Raw genomic sequence first — 22,621 nt, 5'->3', positions numbered from 1 at the left:
TACTTTATGGCTTAAGACAGCCTTCAAAAAAACAATTTCCGAATAATACATAGAAGAAAAATAAAAGGTTCCTTAAAATTTGAGGGTCTAGCTTGTTACTTTGCAGTAGTACCCAGACAGTTCAGAATTCTTTTTTTTCCAGATCTTCTAGTACTCTTTCTGGCTCAAGGACCTTAGAGTTATGCACATGAAGAAAACCTGTTGATAAAAATGACAATCTATTGTGATTAATACTAAAAACCTCATGTTAAAATTTAGTATTCTGCCCTTAGTGATGTAAATCTATTAGAAATTACTTGTCAGTATATAGATTTATAAACACACTATACATTTTACAGTACATTTTGAATTGGGAACTGTCATTGTGTATCCTATGTATGAAAATATATAGGATGTGTACATATGTACACAATTCCAGAAAAAACTTTTCCATGAACATTCACAGCATGTTTCCTACTCCATTCAGCCAACATCTTGGTGCTGAGGCAGTTTGTACAGCAGTCCTCTGTCCCATGATAACAATACAAAGCTATATATCCTTACACACTAATGTGCACTTTTTCATATACTATTTTTTATTGTCTTCTCTCCTATTTCAACATTTTAATATTTTACAAACACACATTTCATTATCGTAGTTTAATAATTAAAACCAGAACTGGTGTCATGCCCAATTAATGTGCCCTGGTAGCATGCCCATTAGTTTTTCCATTAGTGAATTCAACAATACTAATGGGATTACTAGCATGGGATGCTAATTGGGCGTGACATAAGAAACTGGCTTACTTCTTAGCATACCCTTGCTAATGATGAAATTAATGAGCATTTTATTAAATGCTGTCTCATCAAAGTGTACTTAGTTAGCGTTAAAATTGTTACAAACGATGCTGCATTCTAAAGATCAGGTGCCTGAAATAAGTGCTTCTTCATATTATGTTTGGCAACAGTCTAGAGCATTAATAGTTTTATACATCAGAAACCTCATTTATTTCTAACCAATTCAATCTGGGACCACACAACCATATGTGCTAACCTGTGCCTAATTTCAGGGGAAAAAAAAAAAAAAGAAAAAAATAAGACAGTGTTCAGGGTTCAGCATGCACTGCGTTGGAAGCCTCTGTATGACAGAGGATAAAAAGAAGGCGGAGTTACTGAATGCCTTCTTTGCCTCTGTCTATACTGCTGGAGGCTGTCCTGAGGAGCCCCGGACCCCTGAGGCCTCAGAAGAAGGCAGGATAGAGGAGGAATCTGTCTTGGTAGATGAGGGCTGGGTCAGGGACCAATTAAGCAATCTGGACATCCATAAATCCATGGGCCCTGATGGGATGCACCCGCAGGTGCTGAGGGAGCTGGCGGAAGCCTTTGCTAGGCCACTCTCCATCATCTTTGCTAAGTCGTGGGCAACGGGAGAGGTGCCTGAGGACTGGAGGAAAGCGAATGTCACTCCAGTCTTCAAAAAGGGCAAGAAGGAGGACCTGGGGAACTATAGACCGGTCAGCCTCACCTCCATCCCCGGAAAGGTGATGGAACAACTTGTTCTCGATGCTGTCTCTAGGCACATCAAGGACAGGGGGATCATTAGGGGCACTCAGCATGGCTTCACCAAGGGGAAGTCATGCTTAACCAACTTGATAGCCTTTTATGAGGACGTCACCCAGTGGATAGATGATGGTAAAGCTGTGGATGTGGTCTATCTCGATTTCAGTAAAGCGTTTGACACGGTCTCCCACAGCATCCTCTCAGCTAAACTGGGGAAGTGTGGTCTGGATGATCGGGTAGTGAGGTGGATTGTGAACTGGCTGAAGGAAAGAAGCCAGAGAGTGGTGGTCAATGGGACTGAGTCCAGTTGGAGGCCTGTGTCTAGTGGAGTCCCTCAAGGGTCAGTACTGGGACCAGCACTATTCAATATATTCATTAATTACTTGGATGAGGGAATAGAGTGCACTGTCAGCAAGTTCGCTGATGACACAAAACTGGGAGGAGTGGCTGACGCACCGGAAGGCTGCGCAGCCATTCAGAGGGACCTAGACAGGCTGGAGAGTTGGGCGGGGAGAAATTTAATGAAATATAACAAGGGCAAGTGTAGAGTCCTGCATCTGGGCAAGAACAACCCCATGCACCAGTACAAGTTGGGGGCAGAGCTGTTGGAGAGCAGCGTAGGGGAAAGGGACCTGGGGGTCCTAGTGGACAACAGGATGACCATGAGCCAGCAGTGTGCCCTTGTGGCCAAGAAGGCCAATGGCATCCTGGGGTGTATTAGAAGGGGTGTGGTTAGCAGGTCGAGGGAGGTTCTCCTCCCCCTCTACTCTGCCCTGGTGAGGCCGCATCTGGAGTATTGTGTCCAGTTCTGGACCCCTCAGTTCAAGAAGGACAGAGAACTGCTAGAGAGAGTCCAGCGCAGAGCCACGACGATGATTAAGGGAGTGGAACATCTCCCTTATGAGGAGAGGCTGAGGGAGCTGGGTCTCTTTAGCTTAGAGAAGAGGAGACTGAGGGGTGACCTCATTAATGTTTATAAATATGTAAAGGGCAAGTGTCATGAGGATGGAGCCAGGCTCTTCTCAGTGACATCCCTTGACAGGACAAGGGGCAATGGGTGCAAGCTGGAACACAGGAGGTTCCACATAAATATGAGGAAAAACTTCTTTACGGTGAGGGTGACCAAACACTGGAACATGCTGCCCAGAGAGGTTGTGGAGTCTCCTTCTCTGGAGACATTCAAAACACGCCTGGACGCTTTCCTGTGTGATATGGTCTAAGCAATCCTGCTCCGGCAGGGGGATTGGACTAGATGATCTTTCGAGGTCCCTTCCAATCCCTAACATTCTGTGATTCTGTGATGACATTTTATCCAGAACTACCTGAGTGACACTGCGATCACATTCAAGTATCCTGTTGTGAAATGGCTTGTTCCGAATTTTGGAAATCACACATAGGGAACCAAATCTGGATCAGTTTGCTGAGCCATACAATAAGTCTTAATTTTTAGGAGCTCTCAGTAATAATTAAGTAAATTGAATCTCTGTGGCTCTTCATGCTGGTGTTTACATTCATGAAAATACATAGAAACATCACAAATTTTGATCCTCAAAGATACTGTCTAGGTGTCAAAGTCTGAATGTAACTACACTTCTCCCAGTCAAGTTCTTTCAATGCCCAAACTCCTACCACTGAGAAGGTGAACAATTACTGAAGTTTTGCCAATGCCAAGCAGCAAGGTATAGTTGGGATTCATACCTAGGTATTCTCCGTCTTCCTTTTTTTGGGGAGTAAGAGCTCACCCTCTGACTGTGCCTACTACTTCAGTCTCTGCATGAACCACAGGCAACAAGAAAAGTATCTGGTGCTCCTCCTATTTGCTGTAAAGTTTAGTAAATGGATCATCTTCTAAAATGGAAGAGATGGATTCAACTCCTTCCATATTGTGAGAAGAATCCCAATACTCTATCCTCAGACTGTCCTAATCACTAAGGAAAAAGGTGCTCCAGATTGGCCTTAAATTTCCACTGTTAGCAATTTCACTTTGTATAAAATATTCAGTGCTCCCCTGGAAAAAAGATAGAACAAATGACCTGTAGCCACTGAAAGATAACTATAAATTTAGCCAGAGTTGATTGTGTAATTTAGGGGTGGATGTAAAGGCATGAAAAGAAACTCCACAGATAGCTGAAGGTTTGCAGGCACACTGAGTTTGGAGGAAGGTCTATGGAACAATTTGATTATGCAGACAAGACTGAGGAAGACATCTGTTGGCAAAAAAACTCATGCTTCCTGGACCATGAGTAGAAACCTGCAAAGAATGACAGCGAAGCAATAAGGAAGGAAAAAAGATCAGCTAGACAACACAAAAGGGAGACAAAAGAGACAGTCAGACAACAGCTAGATGAATGGCGGTCTACATAAAGCTGAGAAAATATGAATGGACAGGAAGAAAAGGATTTGAAATTCACACTTAGAGAAGGAAGAAGTTAGGCTGCTGAAGACTCCCCACTAAGACGACTTGGCAGGACTATCCCCAGAGCAGATACAACAAAGAGAAAACGCACTGCTGATCATGAGCAAAGACACATATCAGAATCCTGAAAGGGACTAAGGGTAAAAATAATTAACCTGCAACAGGACACAGCTGGAAGGTAGCACAGAATATTAAACCAAGCTGCTCTAGATAAAAAGCAGCAGAGTCACAATTGTCAGCAAAAACAATTTTTGCAGTTTTTAAGGGAAGAGTGCAGAGGGCCATAAATGCTTATCATATATGCCACGACCATAATTAGAGAAATCAATGCCTATAACCTGGTTAAGAAACACTATGATGTCAATAAGAAGTAATTAAAGCATTTGCATCTAATGCCAACTGTGATACACAAATGAAGGATTAAGAAATGTTGCTACAGAACATGATACCTGACATTATAGGATAGGAATAGCAAAAAAATGGCAAAGAGAAAAAAGAAACAAACCTTGTAGAAAACAGAAACAAAGGTAAGGATAGTAAAGTAGCGTAGCATATTAAGGATACAGAAGACTGAAAAATTTTGGTAACTGAATTTTCACAGGTAAAAGTTCTAGAAAAAGATACTAAAAGAATTATATTGATGTAGACCACAGCATCCTACTTCTGAATCTGAGAAGGCACAGGAATCTTTTCCACATTATTAATGAGAAATTAGAAAGCATTAGCTTTCAAGATATATTTAGTTCATCAAATGTTAAGACCTACACTATGCTTGAATGCTTTGAATGAAAGATTTTTTTTTCTCTACAAACAGTCACTGAACCAGCCATATAGGCTATTTTAGACTTTGTAAGAGGAGGGAACAATATGGAAGTGATGGTCATAAAAATCAGCATGGGACAGAGTTGTCCCAAGCTGATTTAAATGAAACACAAAGATAAACAAAGAAATATTCATAAACAAGTACCTTGTTAAAATTCAAGACAGTAACTATTGAAAATATCGCTGAACTGAGAAGCTCTAGAGACTGAATATGGACAAGACCTGCATTTTTTACAGTTAAAAGACACAGGGGAAAAAAAGGGAAAAAAAAAGAAGAAAAGAAAACCCCAAACCAGTCACTCTCCCACCTGTCCACCTTCCTCCCCATCACCCAAATACTGTGAATCCAGAAAAATACAAGATCTTCTAGGCAATGAGTCCAACCTAGCTGACATAAAGGTACTTCAGAGGAGCAAATCTTCAAGGATGGCTAGGAATACTATTTGAAGCACTAAAATGCCAGTTGAAAGATATCCACTCCCATTAAAACAACCAAAAGAAAAAAAAAAGAAACCATTACACGCAGAAAGATCTTGCAAAGGAAATAAAAATTCCTTTTCAGTTAAGTGAAGGTACAAGTGTAAAAGAGACAAAACAGAACTAGTATCTATTAAAATGTGGATGAGGGCAACATTAACAACAATGTTAAGGAGGTCCCAAAAATTGACGTACACACTGATTCAGTTTGCGACAAGGAAAAGATGATACTGCCCGCGTGTAAACACAATGGAAATAATAGAAAGTTATATCTTGGGGCCAGAAGCAGAGTTAACGTTTTCTAGCATGGGGATTGCATACACGCTAGCCTCTGTGCAGCACCATGCCTCCTCTACACATTCTCCAGAGCTGAGAAGGAGTTTCACAACTTCACAACACCTCTGCATGGTCACGGAGCACCCGTGCCCCGACCATGTCAGAGCTCAGGAAGCAAAGGTTAACAGTGGATTGCCAAATCTCTAAACCCGCATCATTTCATACCATTAAGAATTTCTGTTCAACCCCCCAGAGCAGTAGACACAATGCCAATCACATAATTAGACACTGAGGCGTGACAGAAGACAGGGCTGATACAGCAACCACACTTTCCAGCAACATGGAGGCAGCGGTAAACTTATGAAAAGAATGAACATATATGGATACATATGGTACCACATTCTGCCAACATCATTAGAAAATCAGATAATTACTTATAGTTCCTTGCATATATATGAAATATAACTGAGTCTGTAATGCTTTTTTATTCCACAAAGAGATCCAGTTTTGGGGTGCAGAAAAAATGGAAAATACCCAAACAGAAATGCAAGGAATGGGGCCTTATTTTTAATTTTGTGAAATTTATTTGATAATATTTCCTTCATTATTTATGTCTTTGCTATGGTCATTATTAAAAGAAGTGAGAGACTACGTTCATCACATTAATGGCAACACGCTGATTTTAGTAGGAAAAGACAAAGTTTCAAGATGAAAGGTTTAAAAATAATTGACTAAAAATATATAACCTTTACTTGCTAGTTCAAAAACTAGTTCTGCCCACCTTTGAAATTTTGGTACTTTATGCTGTCGTGGTGTTTGGTGGTACTGACAAAAAAAACCCAATCCATAAAAATGCAAAAATAAAGTCGTGAATTGTGGCAAACATAAAAAATTTAGCAAAGCTTTAGTATTTCAGTGTTTATCTCACCAAAATGTCCCGTTACCTAACAGTCCTGAAGTGCCAGTTAACTTGTATTAATCATATAATAATAAAAAAAAGGATAAGTATGTAAAGAAATACTGAAAAAAATAATATAAGCTATTTTTATAGGATTCTGTCTTTTGTTGTACCTGTGGATCAAAAAGAAAGTAAGGACGCCCACTCCTCAGTTGAAGTGCGATGTATTCCTCTTGATTCCCAGGTGATGCAGTGAAAAAAATCAAACCATCAGGTTCCTGGGTTCTAAATTTCACTTTAATACCTGGTTAGAAAAAGTAAGCAGATGGTTAATGCCAAAAATGGTTCTTATGCATTCTAACAAACAGTGTAATTACAAACAAAAAGCTGTTTTAAAAACAGCAGTAAAATGGCAAACCAAAATCATGGAAGTTTTGTTCACCTAAAACCCCTGCCAATCATCGCAGGAGAAATGTTACTAATTCAGACTGAATCAGCCTTTGAGAGAAATGTCTGTGATTTTAGAGCCCGTACACAACCGTAAAAAAAAAAATGTATGCAATTGTGACTTATGCTATTCAGTAATTTCTTTCTTAAAAAACTGTAATTCAAATATTGGCATACTATTCTAATAGTTGATGTTTTACATGTGGATTTTCACCCGTCCCTTAACTTTTCTGCCCATAAAGCAGGAATGAGGTTCCTGCATGGAAGGATTTCTATGAAAAGTAGTGGGGGTTTGGTTGCAAAAGATAGATATATATACACACACACACATTTATACATATTCTTTTATAAATACATATTTCCAAGTGCACAAAGAACACCTGAATAAGAACAAGTTTTAACAAAAATTGGACATGTCTCAAGGAATAATTGATGAACTAAGCTTAATTAAGAACTTTCCAGATCATTATCAATAGTCCTCCATTTGGCTTCTGATAAAATATTGTCTCAGTACATGAAATGTCATTCAAATGACATACAAGACAAAAAAATGTAAGGTTTTTTTTATGTTGCTTTTTACCACAAATATCAAAACAACAAGCTAATTAAACGGCTTGTAAATATTGGAATATTGTTGTCCATAGTATAAACTTACTCAGTAACTAAGGACACATTAATGAAACAATTCATAAATTATGTATCCAGTTTCAAGAAGTATAATTATGAATAATTGGATAATTGGATAGCCACCAATCTTTTATGACTGTAATGCCTTTCTTTTAAGCTATCTCCTGGAACATCATCTTACAGAAACAAATAAGAAAATTACAAAACCGTATACCCAATTTTGCCCAACTTTTCTAACGTGCAAATCCAGATATTGCAGGCTGAGTCTATGGTGGAGCCGTGCCTTTACTATACTAATTTTTTTGCAAATGGAAATGCAAAGGCAGCAATCACAACATCTACCAATACTACATGCTTCCATGACATCTCTGCATAAATGCTTTTTACAGAACAGGATCATTTGTTCAAACTAATCAGTCTTTTCACACATATTTTCACTATCTTATGTCAGGCAGAAAACAATAAGTGACAAAAGTTTTTCTTGTAGATGGCATCCATATTTTAAAAAAATAAAGAATTATAATTCTGATGCACCTTCATACTAGATCATGCTTGTTAATTACCCATATACATAAGAAATATCCTTTGACCCTATTTCCTAATCACGTTTTCATGCAAGTCATATGATGCGCTCACAGATATGAAACGTATTTTCTAGGCGATGAAAAACAGCCATGCTATTAAAATACCTGCAAAAAGCAGTTGTACATAAGTAACACCCAGCAAGTAAAAAACTTGGTGTCCATACTGAAGGAAAAGCATAGCTTTGGCTCAGAAATAAGCGCTATTGCTGTACTTTGAGGTTCCAGGTATTTCCAGCTGCAGTATCTGCTGGAAAGACTGAGACTGATGGCATCTAATCCCAGCACTGGGGAGCACAGTTAATTTAACAAACTGCCAGTATTTTTATCAAGCTGCCAAAAGACATTTCTGAAGACCAGAGGATCCCTCCTCACACCTAATTCAGAAGGACAAATACAAACAAAATAATAGGGTTTCTGCAAAAACACCATTATTTTCTAATGTTGCATTAGAAAATGTAAATTAAATGGTTCATAACAGTAATATTGCAGTAATTCTAAAAGTTTTCAAACATTACGCAGGAGCTTGCTTTCTTCTTTGGATATTGACGAGGCTTACAAACCTTAATTCCTGTCTGTAGAGCTGCTGTAGCTTCATAAAAAGTATTGATGAGTGAGGAACCATCGTTTTCAATCATAGCCCGTACAGTAAATTCTTCATTTGTCACCTATTACATAATTCAGAAAAGGACTCTGCCCCCTTAAGATCATGTATCTTTGGAGTTTCTCATGAGATAAGGAAGTTTGCATAAGCTAGTTCTAAATAAGCACTTTCATACCTCAATATTTTCTTGTATTTCCAGAAATGAGTGCAATGGAGGGACCAAATATTAAGCAAGCTTCTACCCCACAGATAATTTTTTCACTGTAATATACTAATTAAAAAAAAAAAATCTGAAAAGATTTCTCAAGTCCAGGTTGGACCTCATGGTCAAAACAAAACATAGCCAGAAATCCTATTCAGATTTGTAACAGCCGGGTATATGTAATTTTTCTGCCTTATTGACACTGAGCACGGAAAATGGATCCAGCTTAACTTGAAAACAGAAACCTTTCCTTTGAAAAACTGAAAAGTTTCACAGAACTGGAAAACCACATTGGATCACCAGAAAAACTTTCCTTTTTTTTCTGGGGGGTGGGGAGGAGGGTGGAAGATTTTGCAAGAAAGTTTCTCAGAGACTTATGTCTACTATTCTACTATTTCAGTATGCGTGTCTAAAATCTTAACTTCAATGTTAAATGTTACAGATAAATAGAAACATAAATAAATTAGTGACATTACCATTACTTCTGTAATTTGTCATATACAGAAACTACATCTCAGCCACACTACTGAGACTACTAAATCTTGGATGGAAAATATGACCATCTGTGGGGGTTAGTACGAATGTACTTTTAATCAATTGAATCTTGATTTGCAACTGAAGAATTCACCTAACAAACAGGCCTGTTTATGTGACAAAAATGATTGGTCCACAAGGAACTGTTATCATTTCTGGGGTGAAAAACAACAGGAAATTCTACTACAAATTAAACATTAATGCATGTCATCCAAATAAAATCTTTAATTCCATTTCAAATTATAGCTGCAATTGGAAGAGCTGTCAGAATTCCTATAATTATAAATAAATTTCTTCAATTTCTGTAATTGAATTTCTTTAATTATAATGGCATTGTACAAAACATAATACAAGCATTGTATACAGTGAACATAAAACACAAAAAGAAGAACACACAGTAATAAAAGGACAAGTAGAATAAATTACTAATATTATTATAAATCTTTTAAAGTATCCCAAAGTGTGTTAGGGCAGACTCTACCCTTCTATAAGGATCTACATAGTTTCAACTTAAGCAGTAGTGGATTATGATCAGATTTTTATCCTAGTTTCATAGATAGGATAACCTAGGTTAGTAGAGGAATGAGGATGTGAGTGACCAAAGCAGGCATTTTAAAGGCATTAAACTGAGCAGCAATATCAGCGTGCTATCCTGCCAGTGCACAGTTTTGAGAGTTCCTTCTATTAAGAGGTTGATAATAAAACTAAAAAGATATAATATTACTATAATGTCAGATGAGTCAGAACCCAGCTTTTGACTAACACAGAAAATGAATATGGAGTGATTTTTATACCACCGCTTTGCCCCTCTCATGTAAGTTTAGCAAGTCTGAGAACTTCAGCAACATTTCAGATTCAGACTCAGATTCACATCTGGATACAGATTCTTCTGGTGCAATTCAATATAGCTCGCAAGATCTGCAAAAGAAAGTATTTAACAGGCAAGAATGTGCTCTTGAAAGGCTGGCTGTGTTTTTTTGCTTAAAGCAAGTTTACAAGCACATAGGATTATTTTGAGTTTAGAAGAGCCAGTTGGTAGTCAGGGGGAAAAATTAATAAATTAGAGCAGATTAACATAATATATACTAATAATTTATAATTATTACAGCAATAAAATTTACTTCTGACTAACACTAAACATTTTTTCTTGCAAAATAAAAAGTTAAAAGTAGGGGGTTTTTGACTGAGAAACTTTATTCACCAAACCAAAGAGGTTTTACTTCCTGTGAAACACCTTTCCAATTTAACTGAATTGAGTTTAGTTTAAAAAAAACCCAAACCCTGTATTTCAAAATACAAAAACATTCAAAGTACTCAAAAAATGTCTTTTGACTTTTTAAAGTTTTGAAGGAGAGGAGTTGAAGGGAGAATGTAGGCAGACGGGAAAGGTAATCAAAGCTATCTTTTACAGTAACACCTGAGAGATTTCAGCAAAGTGACCTACTTAAGACTAATCTCTTTGTCCCATACACTCAGCTAAAACACCTGTAAAGTACCTTTCTCTACAACTGGATGTTCAGAGTCCAGGTCAAAACAGCCAACAAAAATATGTTATTATACTCATTAAATGCACAAATGTTACTATGAGTCTCAAAAGTCCCATGCCCCTTCACCAAAACCTGTATATAACCACATGAATGAACCTGTCCAAGAGCATGAAAAACAGCCACATAAATGTATTTCCAACCTGGATGCTGTCAGCAAGAATAGTGTTAGTTTAATTTTCATAAATACATCAAATTTCAACTTATACACATAAGATTAAAAAGTAAGAATAATAAGTAGACACCCTAGCATATTATGGACATTTTCTTCATGGACTTAGGAAATCATAAAAGGAAAACAGTGTACATACCTGTTAGAAAAAAAAAAAAACAAACCAAAAACCCCACACTTGCCTAATATCTGGAATATCACAAAGCATTATTAGAAATTAATTTTGCACAGTTTGTGAAGCACATCCATTTTCAGTGCAATTTCTCCCAGAATTGTACAATTGTACAAACACTATTTGTATTTTCATTCTACTTATATTGTTATATAAAGTAGGGTAAATGATTATATAATTGTACATTCTGATCAAATGAACAGAAAATTGTTGGCAAAGCAAGCGATCCCTTTATGTATACTAAAGCCCTTATTTCTGCATAATGCCAACTAAAATGAATAGAAATTGTTTCTAAAATGTTGACTACAGCATTAGGCTCTCAGCAGTCCCTTCAGGATTACAAACGTTAAGCATTTACTTAACATTAAGACTGTGTACATATGTTTTTGCCTAATCAAAGGACATTTTCCCACAGAAACTATAAAACAAAATTTGTTTTTAACTGGGAAGGGGATAGATGGGGACTAAAACTCCCAGTTACTATACACTTCCATTGAATTAATATTTAGTTGTTATTCTCTCTGTGAGAGTGATTCTGCATGCTACATGTCATTACAAATAGCTAAAACACATTTGAAAATGTATTTTTAATAAGAAAATGCACCTTTCAAAAAAATAAGAATGAAGACTTCACAAAAATGGATGAGTATTTAAAGCTTTTTCACATAGTGGACAGTGGAATTAGAGGAAAAGAAGGACGTCAGAGGACACTTTCCTGGACATACTCATGAAGATCCTCTACTGAATCCAAGAAGTTCTTCACACTATGTGATGGCCTATAGCTTTCTGGCTTTTGTTGAGAGAAGATGGAAAGTATTCTTCCCAAATCTGTCCAACATCTTTTGTTGTCTTTAGTACAAGAACAGCTTCCATCTTTTACCGCTACCTTAATGTGTTTGAAAATACTTTTTCGAAGTTCATCATCACTAACTTTACACTAAGTTAGTAATGCCATTGATGAAGTAAATGCTGTTCATTTTTTAAGTTGCTTTAGTTTTTTAGTAGAAATTTAAAATATATACTTAAAAGTCATATATATGTGTCCATATACATATGTAAACACACATATATATATTTGTACATGCAAACACACAAAAAAAAATTTCCCAAACTTTTTCCAAACTGTAACTGGATTGTCCAATTGCAGGTCAGCAGCCCTTTTCTTTTGCGGTGATAGTAAAACCAGGAGAACCTAAAAATCCATTGTTTCTAAAATTAGAGTGTACAAAACCCCCATATTTTGAAAAGGTGTAACTTTATTCAGACTAACACAATTAGAAGACTTTTTTTTTTATATACTCTTAATACCTCAAACTGCCAAAAAGCTAAGTCAAACTAAAAGGTTGAACAGAATATGAGTGAATGAAAGGGGGAAATATGTAAAACCTCTTGTGGAAACCAACTATCAGGCAAAACCCCAAATCATCTTGATGAGAAACGAGTATTTCTTTTACACTAAAATGACTAATTTGATACCTCTTTTTCCTTATTTTGCTTGCTACCCCATTATACCCACTACTGGTAAAACAAACAGGACATTTTAGCTTTAATCTTCTTACTACATAACCCAAATAACTTCAGTCATGTTTGCATTAATGCTGCATTAATCATGTTGTTGCGTATTAATGAGTTTTCAGGCTATGCTAATTACTGTCATAGATTCTGCAGCAGCCCATTAAATATACAAATTACAGAATTAAAGAGCCAGAGCTCTTCATGATTAATCTTTAAATGGAGAAAAACTAATGATGTCTGTACAAAGTTTCTCTCCACTTTTGGCTGACTGAGCCCAATGAACAATCAATTAGACTATTTGAAGAATAAGAATATTGCACATACTAAAAGATTTGTTATGCTGTTATTCTATGCAGAAGACACGCATTTATAAGTTTCTATCAAATGGACTTCTGTAACATATTCCAGTCTTTAAGGTCTCTCGAACTGTTGTACAGGGGTAAAAGCTATAGGATTCCAATTCATTATTGCATACTCATAGGAAGCTGCTGGTTCCATATGAATATAGTAAATCAATCTTCTCCTTTTAGCAAGGACACAAGTCCTGCTACTCCCCACTAAGAAAGATTTACAGCAAACCTTGGTGAAAGAAAGCTAAGATAAGTTTAAAGTCATTTGATAAGATTTGATGTATTAGTAGCACTTTATCCCCTCACTTACAGAGTGATGCTTTTTCAGGAATAGTGCAGTACCTGGTAGCTAAATCATGAGATCCACAATTAGGAGACCTTGAGTCTGTACCCAGCCAATGACTGAGGTATGTCACCCAAGACCCATCCTTTAAACCCCCTGCCTCCATACTCCTTCTTGAAGAATGGTGGCCCGTATCACTTGTGTAAGGTTCTGTAATGTTTGAAAAATTCATTATTGTTTTGTTCTCCACAGCCTTAAACATATAAAATCAGCAAAATGCCCATATACATTCAGAAAAATTACTGAGACACTAGGTATTTACTGATATTTGAGAAATACTAATATAGCCAAACAGGGTGTTAGTCTAACCTTTTCCAAATATTGCATATTATGCAGAACATCCCAAGACTTCCCTAAAGAGCAGATCCTCAGTCCATATTAATATTACTTTGTACATCAATAGTTGCAGTTTAGAATTAACTGAGCCATTCCAGACATGTCCAATCAGTTCTTTACACCATGGAAAAAATAAATAAACCATACTTTATACATTAAAGACTTTATATTTATACAAAGTAGTTCTTAAAAAAAAAAAACCTGCTCAGAGCAAGATTGATCATGGCATGAGAATACTCTCATATGAAGATAAAGTGAAAAAGACTGGATTGCTGCACTTAGTACACAAGGAAAAGGACACAATACAAGCATATGAGATTGTCTAGGAAAGGCAGATAGGGAGCAGAGAAGCTTCCCAACACACGGTCAACACACGGTCAACACACAAACAAGAGAGCATTCAAGGAAAGTAAAAGGGAAGAAGTTCAAAGCAAAGATCTACCTTATCCCAGGCACTTTACAACTTCCCAGTGAAGAGAGAAACATCACTACAACAATCTGCAAAATACTGACACAAGAAGTATCTGAGAGTTTAGCAAGACCTAAAAGAAACTGGACAGTCTGATTACCTGGATTTATCCAAAGAAATTAATTAAGACCTCAGAAAAACATATATGAGAGATCAGGGTGAAACCTGATATGGAGATGCAGATCATACCATTATCCATTACCTTTCCTCTGCCATTAAAGTCAACATCCAGTTGTTTGCATGGATATTTAAAGCAATATAATCACTAAAGAAACTAGTGTCTTGACTCGAATTAATTTATTAAGCAAGCGTAGGAACACAATTCATAACTGTTTTCCACTTGTGTACATTGGGACAGTATACAGCAAGCATATATTCAACATGCATTATATTTTCAGAGCATAGCTATCAGAGTAGAAATAATAACTGTAATCATGAAATTCTAGGAGTCGGGTCCTGCTTGGGGTAAGGATCAGCTGCAAGCTTGCTTCTGTGTTGCTATTAATGCTGAAGTGAAATATGAACAAAGAGGAAACATCAGCCCAGTATTCAGCTCGTGCTTTCTTTCAACTTGAATAAAATCTGAGGAAATTTTACTCAAATGTGGTCTCTCTCAAATAATACCTGTAATCTTTATTTTTATTTATTAATCTTTACATAGGCTGGAAAGAAGGTAAACAGACTGATTTTGTCAGAAAAGGAAGAAGATAGTTCCTACGACTAAGAATCTTTTATGAGCAATTTCATTAATTCAAACTATGGTATTTAAAGTATGGAAATAGAGGCAAGCATTCATCTTCATTTCAGGATAAATTCTTTAGAGAAAGGACTGTATTCTGTTACCCGTATGTGAATTAGTGCATAAAAAAGGTCATCTTATGCAACAAGGGTAAGGTGGGAGAGGCTTCTAGGTGTTAATGCAATGCAAATCATAATTACTAGAAATATGATGACAAGAAGAATCACTTCAAAGATTTACAACAGTGCAATCTATAAAAGGTCAACATCACAGAGAAATCAGAAATGAGCTGGAGGTCAGTAGTTGTAAATAGCTCTTCAGTTATAAGCCTTTAGTTAGTATTTCCAGCAGTAGTACAAATGTGACACTGCACAGAGAGTCATTTAATTGATTAAGGGAAAAGAGTATGACTAGAACTGAGTAAAATGCAAATACATCAAAATTAAAGTCAGTGTAATGATCTGAAACACAGCAAATTTAGACAACAGCGCACTAGCCAAGGCAGAATCGCATCACACAGCATCACAGAAGCTGGAAGCACAATAAGGTGGAAATCCTGCAGCAAGATAAGAAGCTTATTGATTAGACAAAGTACGTACAGAACAGAGGAATAACTAAAATAAGCTAATGAGTGTCTTGAGGAATACTCCAGGACAAAAATGGAAATGTAACAAGGAAGGAAAAAAAAAAGCCCTTTTAGACAGAAATACAACACTACAGAGCAAACCCTCAGCAAAAAGCATAGTTTCAAGTTACAAACTCAGCAACAAACGCTACTCATGGTAGAGCTGCAAAAAAGCTAACAACATATCCAAGTTTTAAGGTAGACCAATAAACTGCAACAAAACTGTCAAATTAAGAACTGGAAGCAATATATAATATTTTCATCTAGTAATATTTGTGACAGTATTTCCCCTATCATTGACATAATGACCTTTTCCAGAGGAAGCCTAAAACTGGTTTTATTTGCAGGAACTAAGTTCACAAAAGGATTTCAATGGAATAATTGTCTGCAAGTTTTATATATAGATAGCAAACTCACTTTTCTCACATTTACAGGAGTGTGTGCTAGATATACCACAACATACTTGCTGACAGCAAACAATTATTTCCTCAACCTCCATCAGTTTACATGATTGTAAGGTTTCACTCATTGTCTTCTGATGTTTGCCACCTAAAGGAACTACACCTTGAAAGTTCTGCAGGTCCTGCTTTGAAAGAGTTAATAATATTCCATTACATTTTGTTCTCTTACCCATGTGCCTCTGCACCTAGGAACTGCGCACTCTGTAAATTAAGTGCTTTATGGGGTTTGGCATGAAACATTCACTGAAAACATAGCCAAACACTTCGTAGCACTTGCACAGAACATTTTACTTAGAATGTGATCCACAGCTACTGAAACACTATCTTCAACACCTCATGTTCAGTTCCAGTGAAAGCATTACCCTTTACAGATCAGGACAGAATGGAAATAGAAGAGCTCAACCCAGCCTCTCCTGCACTGGATGTATAGGGTTAGCTGTAATCCTGAAAGATGGCCTTGGCCCTGCTATCTTTAAATGACCATGTGATTAGAGACTTGAAAGTCAACAGGATAAAGCTAGCATGCTGTCTCTGTTTCTGTAAAAGTAAACTACTATGCACAGTCTAGAATATGGAGAAAACAGGCAAGTGTTGCATGGGAGCTAAGAATTCTAGCAATTTTGTCTTAGAAATTACTTTAGCATATGTATGATCCCTGCTTACTCTCACTAATGTTTCCAAAAGCAGAGAGGAAGATTTTCTCATGCTTTTGAAAACAGAAATGAGGAGGGAGAGGAGAACCACCTGTAGTAGTTGTTCAGCATCAGCTGCTGTTATAATTTCCTTTTCCTTTCATGGTGTGTCACCGTGAGTATACAGCCCAACTATCAAACAGGGGATTTCATGTTAGTTATCATACATTAGGCCCTGTTCACCAGATTCACCAACCTGCTCTGCTCTGCCCAGCTTCTGTACAGAATGTGCCACAGAGAACATGACCCAGTGCAGTAAACCAGCTTTGGAGGTTGCATCATCAATTTGTAGTCTGGCTTATTCCCAAGATCCAAACCCCTGCACTCACTGTAAGGGTTAAGCATATACAGAAGCATAAAACAAAACTAGCATGGTAATGAAATAGCATTTATCTATCAGCTGAATAATCACACACTAGGAAATACTTCTGAGTGACAAATACAACCCAAACCCTCCCCCTTCTCTGGTTTTTAAGAAAGCAGTGCAGTGGTATGCGGTGGACACGGAAAAACTCCTGTACCGCATCCAGTAATACAGCTAACGTGACAAATACACTGTGCAGGGGATAGACATAGCCAGATACTATGCTAGCTCCTGTGTGCAGTCACCTACCTGGGCAACTAGGATGGTACATAATAATGCTGGCGGTAGTGGAAAGCAGAGGTAATGCATTCCTCCTACCAAGGTGTGCTAGCTGCTCCTCAGCTGAGGATTCCAGCTGAGATTTTCCCTGTGTGTCCAGATGCAAATAAAGTAGTAAGCCAACTGATACACAAAGCAGCACCAGCAGTGATATCTGTCGGTGTTTCAGTGCTTTTCCATGTATGATAAGGAGTTCATGATTTTCTCATGACTCTAATCAATACTTGGAGGAAACTAAGTATATCTCTAAATTCTGAACTACATCTGTTAGTGCAAACAGTAGAAAAGATGATCCAGAAATAAGCATGACTAAAGACATTTCAATGGTATGAATAGCCATGTAACTCAACCTGTAAGGGCTTAAATAAAGGCCACAATTTACACAAAGATCCAACGAGGCAAACAAGAAAGCAAGGAATATAGAAAACTATAATAACAGGAAATTAACTGATATAGCACATAACATTTACTAAATACCTAATTCTGTTTGCCCAATGTAAGTTAAATTGCAACACTAAATAAGGAATAAATTAAACTGCCAAAGCACAAGGATTAAAAAAATAACTTCCATAAAATTTCCCTTTGCTGCCTTCTGGGTATGTGTAGTTGATCTTGTCTTACACTTGGACTGTAAACTGCTTAGGGCAGACACTGTCAACTTTTTGTATCTAACACAAAAGAGACATGTAAAGATTTAACATTCAATTAATTTTATTAATCTAAATAAAAAGAGATAAGGCCAATACTGAAAACACTTTCCTTAACAATTTCTTTCACATAGCATGATGTCATTTAACCTCCATATACTGTGATATTTTCAGGCAGTTATTGATTGATCCTATGTCATCTTTTCACAATTTTTATTCCTTATGGGATTCTTGAATTAAAGACCACTTTGCTGTAGCCTGCCTTTGTGTTGATTTTTACATTATTGCTTAAAACATGAGTGATTACAGAATACATGACTGACTAATTCTGAATGATGGCAACAAGGAAATTTCTCCTCTTCTTCTGCTAAATTCACTGATAATTTTTTCTTTCTTCTCCCTCTCCCTTTCTCTCAAAGTATGAGGCTTTCTGCAACACAGAAAATCATGATTGATTACAATATTGTAATAGAAAGTAAAAGTGGGTGATTGGATACACAACATTACTAAGAAGTACAAGACTCTATATTCTTTTGTTTCCAATGTGACCATTTTTGTATCTTTACCACTCATAATGTCTCATAGAAAGACACCTATATTCAAAACAAAAGAAAAGCAACAATCTTTGCCTATGTGCTGTAACAATGGCTCCAAGTCACCTTTTTTCCCTCTTCCTTTGTGTTGCCTGAGGGTTCAAATGACAGCCAGCTTATTTAACTCCCACTGATTATTTTGAAGTTTTGCTTGTGATGCTAGCTCAGTGCAAGGGAAAGGGGAAAAGATTACTCACCTCATCCTTAAAAATGAGAAAACCTTATTTATAGATGCACTCAAAAACACTAAATAAAAAAGTCTCCACCAAAAAGAAAAAATCGATCTAAAAAGTGTCTTGCTATTAAAAAGGTGAACTGTGTAATTGCAGCAGCAAGGCATGTCTAGTGTAAACCGGCATAGCCTTAGAGGAACTCTGTCCCATGGCTCTTGAAGTGCTCGGGACTCTCAGCTGCGTTGGTGCAGGAACGGTGCCGCTGCATCAAGTGGCTGACAGCAGGGCTTTCAGGCACAGGGGCTGCCAGTTAATCCGAATCCCAAACCGCTGTAGAAAGAAATATTGGACTCTCAAGGCTGACTCCAGAGTACCCCGAAACCTTATACCCAGCTCAGCCCTGTCCCATAGTAAAGCTCTGGGGAGGGACTGCTTGTGAACTCTTAACACGTTTTGCACCATAACATGCCCTAGGTATGCTGAGACGCTGAGGTGTAGGAAGATTTCAGTCCCTGGCTTAAAAGGAAGAAGAACTGGGCATTGCTGTCTTAAAGCAACCTTGAGCACTGGCCATTTCTCAGGCTGGCTGCAGCTGGCAGGTACTTTGTAATTCTGCAGGAGTACTGCGTTGCCCTGATTTCCACCTCTGACATTTCCCTGGCCCTTTCCTGCCTATGTGAAAGGCAGAAGGTCTGGCATAAAACCAATTATGCAGTCTTTGCTTCACCCAGGATCCCCATTCAGCTCGTTTTTCCCCCTTAGTACATGCAGCTCAGTAGCGTAACAAAGTTTACACAAGAATATCGTCATTTTTTGAAAATTAATGATGTTAATGTGTCAATCTAACATGCATTTGGAATAAGTAGCTCAAACTGGCATATTTTGATCACTGAATTGGAACAATTTGGGAGAGAAAAATACAAAAGACTGAAGAAAGATTAAAGAATCCTAAAGGAGGAAAATAAATGGGAGAAGAACCTAGATTTGAAAGCTAGAGTGCAGAGGCAGTGTCTTTATAATACATTTCATCTTTTAAAAATACTGAACAAAACACCTCCAAAACATAATGCACAGTTTGTAAAGGAACTTGCTCTGAATAGTGCCAAAACTTTCATGGAAAGGATGACTTTCATCCCAAGATAAAACTCTCTTTTCCTTCTACAATGCAGTAAGCCTTCCCAATGGTAGACATTCCCAAAAACACTTCTCTCTCACCCCCTCCTTGAATCTTCCCAACAAGGTTTTGCCCTAGTTCCACAATTCACTTAATAACTTGTTTCTGACTCAAAAGATACTACCTGGGATAGTTGTACCTGCCAGTCTAGCCTTCGTTTTGGTCATCCAATTATGAAGGTTGATGGGAACAAAGACTGTAATTTGTGTAAATAGATTCCCCCTCCTCCCTCCTTGTCACTGCAGCAAGTCACTGAAGGACTTGAAAATGCATAAAATAAAATCCCCCAAGGGCTAAAACTTCACTACACCAGAATTCCCAATATTTACTACAGAAGAAAGAGAATTCATTTTGTTGGTAGTGGCACTTCTGCTGGTGAAGTTTCATTTCCAGTAAAACAAGAAACTTTTAAAGTAAACCAGAATAAAAGAGCACTATTAATTACCAAGCCTGAAAAAATGGTCTGTATAAAAATGTGACACTATTTACTATTTAACCAATTTTTTTCTTTACTCAGAAGAAAATATGAGGGGACACTCCACTCTAAGCATCAGCTGTTATAACTCTACCTTAGAATAACAACACTAATCCCAATTTACATCCATGTAAGCATGGTCAGAACAAAGAATTTTAAACAGACAGGCTTAGATACAAAGTATCAGGTCAAATTTGGATTACTTTTTCTTTTTTTTTTTCTTTTCTTTTTTTCCTCCATGAAGTAGATAGTGTGTTCCTTTCTGAATTCTCCAAAAATATAATTCCATATTGCACCGAGCAGTGCAATCGGTATAAGTTACAATGACTCTCTGAATTAAAGAATAAAACAACAATATATTTCTGTAGTTGCCCCCCTTGCTTAGCATAGGGAAATATTTCATGCTACAACTACTCGCTTGTACAACATTGCATACATTTTATAGGACAGTAGAGAAAGACACCTTAAAAAATATTCAGAAAGCAGAAGGCATGATCTCTGAAAGCCACAATTAAAACAAAGTAAAGCCTGTTTTTCCAACAAATAAAACAAAACAAAGTACTCCATAAGAATACGATCAAAAAAGAAAAATCTCTTTGCAATAACTACAGTAAGCACAATATCATTTGCAGAAGGCACTGAAAGAATTTTGAAGTAGACATATAGACCACTAAAGGAAAAGTGGAGCTGCACAGCAGATACTTTAGAAATCTTGATTTATTGCAGCGAACATATTTTCAGGGAATAGCCTTGTTTTATAATCTAAATCATAATCAGAACCACAGAGAGCAAATAATCACTTCTTAACACAATAAAGATAGGACTTTAGCAGCAGCACAGGTAACAAGTTAGTTTAATAAATAAGACAGAGCAAAACTACAGAGTGCTTTATAAGTAATGATCAGTGTTTAAAATCAATGCTCTTGCAAATTGGAGCCAATGCAAAGGGGCTAGCAGCAGGGTACGATGATCCAGCTGATGTATTTTGGATCTGCTGAAATAATTCCATTACAGGAGCATTTGCAGGATGACTAAGTTAAAAGAGCACGGCAACAGTCAGGCCTGGCTAAGGGAACGCCTCCTCCTACTGTCAATATTTCAAACTGATAAAGAGCTGACCAAGTGCAATGGGTGCTGTGATGAATAAAAGAAAGCTTGGGACCATTAACATTAATGGGACTTGTGTGGCTAAATGCTCATATATTGTACCAAAAATTTACCCAATGGATGAAGAGATTTTTTTTTTTTTTTGCTTGTGCTTCCCCTTTTCCCTGCACCCTGTATATGATCAGTTTAAAAATATTTGCAACGTAATATAAACCTCTAAAATAACTTCATATGATTAATACCCCATGAGTCTCTGGGAAAAAAAAAGAATTACAGAGCTCACTCTGGCTACCTGGAAGACTTGAGAAAATAGAAATGCCAGTTTTATAAACATAGATAAAATTGGCTGATCTAATATCTTCAGGCAGAGTGCCTTAGCCTTGGGGCACAATGACAAAGACTCTAACACCTGCCATCTACAATGTGTATTAGGGAACGGTTAATAAACTGATACCCTATGAGAGCTGGATGAACTTTTGTGGGAAGAGAGAAATTCAGATCAGCAAGTACAGTCCTAAGAGCATATATGTCCAGGATATGACCTGGTTCAATAGCTTTAATCTGAAACATGGCAGCTTGTTTTTCTTATCACCAATATTAAATATTGTCATATACCCAGTGTTGTACCGAAACCAAATGACATCACTTTTATCTCAACTCCCTCCTGCAATCTGAAAAATACCATGTGGTACAATGGGGGGCCAAGGGAGCATGTTTAGGGTGAGGGTTGTTCAGAAGAACATGTTGTTTCACATTATATATTTACAGCATAACTGGGTGAAATGAATTAATACTTTGCCCATATAGCTGTTTAATACAAAAAGTTTTAAGAAAGAATCTGATACAACATTTTCAGCTGTGTGAAAAACCAGTGTGAAGTTATTGCTATGAGGAAAATATTTAAAGCTTTTATATTGTCTTTTGCTTTGGCGGAGTACTCGCAAAGAAGGTGGAATAGCATAGAGAGA

General features: G+C 37.1%; 1 protein-coding gene across 1 annotated transcript in view; it reads right to left on the bottom strand.

The window, feature by feature from the left end:
* USH2A (usherin) overlaps window positions 1-22,621 on the bottom strand; it is a 419,339-nt gene that overhangs the window by 260,322 nt on the left and 136,396 nt on the right. The window contains exon 21 of the mRNA XM_068406084.1: window positions 6,602-6,732. Within this exon, the coding sequence (XP_068262185.1) occupies window positions 6,602-6,732 (131 nt within the window). The remainder of the gene's footprint in view (window positions 1-6,601; window positions 6,733-22,621) is intronic.

Source organism: Nyctibius grandis, chromosome 1, assembly GCF_013368605.1.
Source record: "Nyctibius grandis isolate bNycGra1 chromosome 1, bNycGra1.pri, whole genome shotgun sequence".
NCBI classification, from domain to species: domain Eukaryota; kingdom Metazoa; phylum Chordata; class Aves; order Nyctibiiformes; family Nyctibiidae; genus Nyctibius; species Nyctibius grandis.
The sequence above is the reverse complement of the archived record's forward strand: the minus strand, read 5'-3'. Positions and strand labels throughout refer to the sequence as shown.